The 8,357-nt window shown below is 37.5% G+C and overlaps 1 protein-coding gene across 1 annotated transcript; it reads right to left on the bottom strand.

The window, feature by feature from the left end:
- Positions 1-2,494: 2,494 nt before the first annotated feature.
- LOC140183294 (uncharacterized) lies at positions 2,495-4,011 on the bottom strand. Its single transcript, XM_072231345.1, has 3 exons — positions 3,495-4,011; positions 2,795-3,252; positions 2,495-2,644 (listed from the first exon to the last, which is right to left on the bottom strand). Exons 1-3 carry the CDS (start codon positions 4,009-4,011, stop codon positions 2,495-2,497), a joined length of 1,125 nt encoding a protein of 374 aa, XP_072087446.1.
- Positions 4,012-8,357: the final 4,346 nt, after the last annotated feature.

The following is an 8,357-nucleotide window of genomic DNA, read 5'->3' as shown; positions in this document are numbered from 1 at the left end:
AGATATATTAATCACATTTTGCAGGCACACGTATTCTGACAAGGAAAATTTTAATTTTTTTTACTACACAAACCAAGAATCACAAATTTTAACTATAGCGGATTAACATTAACAATATTATACAAATCTTCAATGAATAATAAGCACTACTTCAACTAACCTCCAAGGACTTTAATTTTGAAAGGTTTTAGCACCACCACTGGTGGTCTTTGATATTTTCTTAACATAGACAAATCAAATACCTCACACGATCTTCCAATAACATTACACTGTATCTTCTTCTTCCTTAATTTAATCGAAGCAACCAAAAAACACCAACTTAAAAATCAAACCAAAAACAAAACAACCCAATAGAGAGCATATTTATATAATTTTATACCCGTCTAAAACAACTTCCAAGGTTATAACTTTCATTCTTTCCCCATGTGAACCAATATCAGTTTCTTGACATACACCAACTATGAACCCAATGAAATCTACAAAACAAGAAAAAAACTTCTGTGGAAAATTTTATATCAACAAACAAAATCAGATCATTCTTAGGGTATTAATCTCAGCAGGAAAATTTGAGAGTACTGAATAAAAAAACTCATAATTACCTATCAAGAAATCTTCATTACATCTCTTCTCAACTACTTCATCAATTGAAGTAAACTTAAATGCAGCATTGGGCATACTAATAGACATGGTTGGTACCATAATTGTTTTGCTATGGAAAATAATCTTAAAGCGGTGCTTTTTCAACCTAGTTAACCCAGAGTTTGGAACCACAGTAAAATGTGTAATCACATAAACATTTCCTTATTCTAGTATTTCATTAAAATAAGGAATTAGAGACTGTGTGATAGTTGCCTCAATTTTTGTCAACTATGAATAATCATAAAAAATACAATCAATTATAAATAATAAAAAAATACGTTACTCCACATAAATAAATAAATAAAGAATGAACACAGGAAGAAAAATAAATAACACAAATAAACATATGGAAAAGTAGTAGCACACGAACATGACTCAGAAAAAAGAAAAAAGAAGTCACATGAGAGACTTACCTTATCATCCACTAACACCATATGTATCAGATTGCCATCTCTTGTTGGAACAGCATATGAAGCAGATCATACCCTATTAATCCTGACTCTTATTCTCCAGTCATCTCTCCACGGTGTTATTTTATCCAGGGAATGAAAACAAGTATTCATGATTTAATGCCTTCACACCAATGTATGGATCTATTTATCAAGTGTCTACAACAGAGTAGAAAGAAAGGGGAAAACAAAACTAATACCTGGGAACAACACATTAGTGACCCGTTTATATAGAAATAATAACAAGAGTGATAATAAATATAAATAAACAATACAAAATATAGAACATATTACACCACATCCTATGGTCTATTGCCTATTACATATAATATAATAGATATTATCATATGCAAGTAGATATAGTTGCAGATACTTTTACTTATACACTATGACAACAAAAAAGACTAACAATGAATTTTCACTTCAGATCATAGAGCCTAATCGATTTTGACTTCAAATCATGGAGCCTGTTACAAATTATCCTACGTTGAACCTAACTTCAATGTTCTAAAAGAATTACCTAACAGACCATCTTCAACCACACTCTATGTATCATAAATACTGAAAAACGAAACTGTTATAAACACAACCTACCTTGCCAAAAAAAACAAAATTAAACTAAATTAACAAATGATAAATCAACAAATCAACAAATTTCAAAGACCCAAAGATGTTCAACGTCAAACCCTAAAACTATCCATAAATGAAGCAGAATTTCAAGGTAAGAAGAGGTTGCGAAATCAAATTAGCCAAGGTATATAAAGAAGTTCATACCACGACTGGGAAAAGAAAAAACCACCACAATTCCTTTGCCCCATGGCGAAGATGACCCACTGTTGGTGAAGGAGAGAATGCTACTATGGTAGTTCTGCTAGAACAAGAATAGGATGCGATGTTATGGATAACTAATACAATTGAAAACCCACAGATGAACCCACTCCCTGGAATGATGTATTTTGACACAAACAGTGCGATTGCTAGAGACGAATAGCAAAAGAGGGGAAGGAGCATAATCTGGCACCTGGACACCGAGGATGAAGAGAACACGGCAGCACTCTTCTAAGAAAAAGAAACAAGAAACCTAAATGCCTGACCCTATTTCCTAATTTGATAATACATCATATTTTAATTTTCAATATATGTAATTGTTGACTCATAAAACATTTTAACACATAGTTGATTTCTATATTTAAACAACTCTTGATAAGATTTTAAAAAAATGATATAGTATAAACCACTATTTGTTAAACCTAAAAAAATATAACATTATACAAATAAATAAAAAAATATCATACTAATTAGATATATATTTTTCCCACAATAATTAGGCATAACTGAAATTAATATTTAGGATTCTAACTAAAAGTTTTATAGTCCTCTGAATCTTGAACAAAACAAGAAGCCATTTAAATTTTATCAAAAACCTCTGTGAAAACAACATTCTCAGTAAAATTTGGAAATTCTAAATTTTCATCAAGCAGCAAAATCTTTAGTCCACTTCTGCTCCTTACGCGAGATACAGCGACATAAAGTTGACCATGGAAAAATACTGGACGCTGTAAAAATAATCCAACAACAGATAACGTTTGCCCCTAACTTTTGTTAAGCGTCATTACAAATGACAAGCTTATTGGAAATTGTCTACGCTAGAATTTAAAAGGTATCCCAGCATCACTTGGAATGAGATTCATTTGAGCAATATATACTTGATCACCAATGTTACTACCAGAAACAACCTCGGCTACAATCACATTTGATCCCAAGTCTTTTACAATAAGTTGAGTTCCATTGCACAACCTACTAGTTGGATCAATTTTTATCATCAAAATAATAGGTACCCCTTTCTTTAATTTGACAGAATGTTTGGGTAACCCAGAACATCTAATTTGGTTTAAAAATTCAGTGGTTATCCAACTACAATCAATATCACCATAAGCATCATTACCACAAATAATATTGGCACTCAAATATTCCTTTTCTTCACTCGATAAAAAATTAACTATGTAGTTATTAATCTCTTCAACAATTTCAACTGTTGGAGCCAAAATTGCCTTATCTTGAAAGAAAATTGGATTTTCAAAATTGACAACAATATTTGGATAAACCACATTTATAATATCTTCAACCGGATTATCAGAAGTATCAATAAGCAAATTAGTTGGTACTTCAACACAAAGTTTATCACTGATAACCACACCATATTTTCCCTCTCTTATCTGAAGTATCTAGTTTGAAAAGGATCTTAACTCCTCCGCAACAGCCTCTTCCATTGCACTATCCAACCTCATATTCTTTGTTAAGGTTAATACCTCAAAATGTTTCCGAAGAATTGAAGATTAATAGTGGCCATCACAATCTCAGCTCTAGAAGCTCTTGGGACAACAGGTAATACTTGTCAGAAATTACCACCCAAAATAATTATTTTTCCACCAAACGGTAAATCATTATTAACAACAGACACAGACGACATTATATCGTGAAGGATTCTATCCAATGCCTCAAAAGCCAACTTATTAATCATTGGTGCTTTGTCCCAAATAATCAAATCAGCACATCGAATCAATTCTGCCTTAGCACTACCCTTTGAGACTCTGCAAACAGTATCCTCATTTGACTCAATTGGAATGTTGAACATTGAATGAGCTGTCTTACCCCCTGGTAACAACAATACTGCAATTCCACTCGATGCAACATTAATGAAAATTTTCCTCTCAGATTGTAACCTAGCTGGCAATGTCCTGTACAAGAAAGGTTTTCCAGTTCCGCCAAATCCATATATAAAAAAACATTCGCCTTCTTTGTTACAAACACAGTTGACAATTTTCTCATATATAACTCTCTGTTCTTCATTCAACTTCAATAAATTTGAATCATGCTCCTGGATTAATAAACCAATATCATATTTCAATTCCCATAGCAGCATAGAGTTACTGATGAGCGGATAATTTATACGCTTTTTGGCATTATTTTTACATAGTTTTTAGTATGTTTTAGTTACTTTTTATTATATTTTTATTAGTTTTTATGAAAAAATCATATTTCTAGACTTTACTAAGAGTTTGTGTGTTTTTCTGTAATTTTAGGTATTTTTTGGCTGAAATTGAGGGATCTGAGCAAAAGTCTGATTCAGAGGCTGAGAAAGGACTGCAGATGTTGTCAGATTTTGACCCTCCTGCACTCGAAGTAGAATTTTTGGAGCTACAGAAGCCCAATTGGTGCACTCTTAATCGCGTTAGAAAGTAGACATCTTGGGCTTTCCAGAAATGTATAATAGTCTATACTTTGCCCGAGATTTGATGGCCCAAACTGGTGTCTAAACACCCACCAGAGACCATTTTCTAGCGTAAAATGCCAGAATTGGCACCAGAACTTTAAACGCCCAAACTGGCATCCAAGCTGGCATTTAATTCTAGAAAAGGCATATGCACGTGTAAAGCTCAATGCTCAGCCCAAGCACATACCAAGTGGGCCTCGGAAGTGGATTTCTACACTATCTGCACTTAGTTACTTATTTTTCTGTAAATCTAAGTTACTAGTTTAGTATAAATAGCACTTTTTCCTATTGTATCTTTATCTTTAGACTGGGAATATCTTTGGATCATCTTTTGATCTTGGGATCACTTTTGTGCGACTTTTCATATTTGGGGAGCCTGGCCATTCGGCCATACCTAGACTTTTTTCTCTTAAGTATTTTCCAACGGTGGAGTTTCTACACATCATATATTAAGGTGTGGAGCTCTGCTGTTCCTCATAAATTAATGCAAGTAGTATTGTTTTTTCTTTCAATTCACGCTTACTTCTTCTCCAAGATATACTCTCGTACTTAATTCAGTTAAGTCAGAATGAAGGGGGTGACCCGTGATAATCACCCACTATCTTCGTTACTTGCTTAGCCAATGTTTCTATATAGGAATTTTTGACTTCTTTGAGTAGTGGCATTAACTAGGGGTTCTGCCTCAATCTATTTTGTGAAGTTGTCTATTCCCACTATGAGAAATTTGACTTGTCCCGATCCTTGAGGAAAGGGTCCAAGAAGATCAAGTCCCCATTTCGCAAATGGCCAAGGTGAGGTCACGCTGATGAGTTCTTCTGGCGGGGCGATGTGAAAGTTGGCATGTTTCTAACATGATGAACATGTCTTTACAAATTCTATGGCTTCTTTTTATAGAGTTGGCCAATAAAATCCTGCTCGAAGTATCTTTTTGGTAAGTGCCTGTGCTCCGAGGTGATTACCACAAATGCCACTGTGTACTTCTTCTAAGACTTCCTTTGTGTTGGAAGTTGGCACGCATTTTAGTAGTGGTATTGAAATCCCTCTTTTGTATAGAGTATTATTTATGATAGTGTAGTATTGTACCTTCCGTTTCAACCTCTTTGCCTCATTTTCTTCTGTGGGTAGTGCTTCTGTTTTGAGGTAGTTTATTATGGGAGTCATCCATCCTTGATCCTGTCCTATTATAGTCATGACTTTTTCTTCTTCTGAGATTGATGGATTTTGTAGAATTTCTTGGATGAGGCTTCTATTGTTGCGCCCTGGTTTGGTGCTGGCTAATTTTGAGAGTGCGTCAGCTCGGGTATTTTGTTCTCAGGGTATGTGATGGATCTCATATTCCCCGAGTTGTCCGAGCTGTTCTTTGGTTTTGTCCAAGTACTTTTTCATAGTGGGGACTTTGGCTTGGTAGCTTCCTGCTATTTGTGAAGTAACTACCTGTGAGTCGCTGAAGATGATAAGTTTTTGAGCTCCAACCTCCATAGTCAGCTTCAAACCAGCTAGTAGTGCCTCATATTCCGCTTGATTGTTTGAGGCAGGGAACCCGAATTTAAGGGAGAGTTCGATTTGGGTTCCCTGGTCACTTTCAATTATCACACCCGCGCCACTTCCTATTTTATTTGAGGAACTATCCACGTAGATATTCTATTCCGTGGGAATTTCCAGTGTGTCTGTGAATTTCGCAATGAAGTCGGCCAGATATTGTGATTTGATGGCCGTCCGAGCTTCGTATTGAAGATCAAATTCAGACAACTCGACTGCCCATTGCAAGATTCTGCCCGCCCGGTCTGTTTTCTATAAGATTTTTTTTATGGGCTAGTTGGTCCAAACTTTAATGGTGTGGGCGTGAAAGTATGGGCGAAGTCGTCGTGATGTTAGTATGAGAGCATAAGCAAATTTTTCTATTTTCTGATAGTTTAGCTTGGATCCTTGTAATGCTTTGCTGACGAAGTATACGGGCTGTTGCCCATTTTCGTCTTCTCGGACTAGTGCTGAGGCTATCGCTTGACCTCCGACTACGAGGTACACTATGAGTGGCTCTCCTTCCCGGGGTCGAGTTAGTATAGGTGGCTGTCCCAGGAATCTTTTAAAATCTTGGAAGGCTTGCTCGCACTCTGCTGTCCATTCGAACTCCTTTCCCTTCCTTAGAGTGGCGTAGAAGGGGAGAGATCTTATTGCCGATCCGGCCAGAAATCTGGACAAGGCTGCTAACCTCTCATTGAGTTGTTGTACCTCTTTGACACAAGTCAGACTTTTCATGTCGAGTATGGCCCGACATTTATCGGGGTTTGCCTCGATTCCTCTCTGTGTGATCATAAAACCCAAGAATTTACCGACTTCTACTGCGAAGGTGCATTTTGTGGGATTGAGTTGCATACCGTGCCGTCTTATAGTGTCGAATATTTGGGTCAGATCAGATAATAACATCACTTTGCTTCGTGTCTTTACTAGCATGTCGTCCACGTAGGCTACCATGATTTTTCCGATGTGGTCTAAAAAAACTTTATTCATTAATCTTTGATAAGTGGCTCCTGTATTTTTAAGACCGAAGGGCATGACAATGTAGCAGTAGTTTGCCTTTGGGGTTAAGAATGAGGTTTTCTCTTGGTCGGGTGGGTACATTGGGATTTGGTTGTATTATGAGTATGCATCCATAAAGGAGAGGTATTTATATCCGGAGGAAGCATCGACTAGTGCGTCGATGCTGGGGAGTGGATAAGGATCTTTTGGGCAGGCTTTGTTGAGATTAGTGTAGTCAGTGCACATTCGCCACTTCCCGTTTGATTTTTTCACTAAGATGATGTTAGCAAGCCATAGTGGATATTTGACTTCTCTTATGAAACCTGCCTCCAGTAGAGCTTGTACCTGCTCTTCCACAGCTTGAGAGCGTTCTGGTCCCAGCTTTCTATGCCTCTGTTGTACCGGTCGAGATCCTGGGTAGACTGCTAGCTTGTGGCACATTAGCTTGGAATCTATGCCTGGCATGTCTGCGGCCTTCCACGCAAAGAGGTCGATGTTATCTCATAGAAACTGTATGAGTGTTTCTTTTATGGCTCCTTTTAGGAGTACGCCGATATTGGTCGTTTGGTTCGGGGTATCCCCGATCTGGATTTTCTTTATTTCACCTTCAGGTTGTGGGCGGAGTTCTTCCCGCCTCTGAACTCCACCGAGCTCGATTGTGTGGACTTCTTTTCCTCCGCTTCTGAGGTCTAGACTTTCATTGTAATAGCGGCGTGCCGTCTTCTGATCTACTTTTATTAAAGTTATCCCTTCTGGGCATGCATAAATGTGGAGTTGAGACTATTGCACCAAGCTGATTTAATGTTGTCCGGCCTATTAAGGCGTTATAGGCTGAGCCTACGTCGACCACGATATAATCTATCTTGAGTGTTCTTGACAGGTTTCCCTTTCCAAAGGTCGTGTGTAATGATATGTATACCAGTGGTTGAACCGGGGTGTCTCCTAGTCCGAATAGGCTATTCGGATATGCTCTGAGTTTTTTTTCTTCTAAGCTGAGTTTGTCGAAGGCAGTTTTGAACAAGATGTCAGCGGAACTCCCTTGGTCTATCAATGTATGATGGAGGTTTGCGTTCGCTAGTATAACAGTGATGACCATGGGATCGTCGTGTCCTAAGATTATACTCGATGCATCTTCTTTGGTGAAGGTAATTGGGGGAATGTCGGGTGCTTCCTCCTTTCATTCGACATGATATACATCTTTAAGATATCTTTTGCGAGATGATTTGGAGACTCCTCCTCCCGCAAATCCTACGTGTATTATGTGGACGTGTCTTTCTGGTGTACGGGGTGACTTCTCGGTTTGTCCGATATCTTCTTCCCTTATTCTTTTTCTTTGTTCATCTTCCCGGGTGGCCAGAAACCAATCTAGCTTCCCCTCTCTTACTAGATTTTCGATGACATTTTTTAAGTCAAAACATTCATTGGTGGAATGTTCGCGGATTCGATGGTATTCATAATATTCAGCCCGATTTCCTCCT

Source organism: Arachis hypogaea, chromosome 1 (genome assembly GCF_003086295.3).
Source record: "Arachis hypogaea cultivar Tifrunner chromosome 1, arahy.Tifrunner.gnm2.J5K5, whole genome shotgun sequence".
In the NCBI taxonomy this organism is placed as follows: Eukaryota; Viridiplantae; Streptophyta; class Magnoliopsida; order Fabales; family Fabaceae; genus Arachis; species Arachis hypogaea.
This window is presented reverse-complemented; position numbering and strand designations above follow the sequence as displayed.

Excerpts from the sequence above, each read along its gene's own strand:
- LOC140183294 (XM_072231345.1), bottom strand. The coding sequence starts at position 4,011 with ATGCTGCTATGGGAATTGAAATATGATATTGGTTTATTAATCCAGGAG. Across the intron at positions 3,253-3,494 it reads AAAAATAATTATTTTGGGTG|TACCAACTAATTTGCTTATT; the intron begins GTAATTTCTGAC and ends TTTGTGTTGAAG. Across the intron at positions 2,645-2,794 it reads GTAGTAACATTGGTGATCAA|CGTCCAGTATTTTTCCATGG; the intron begins GTATATATTGCT and ends TTATTTTTACAG.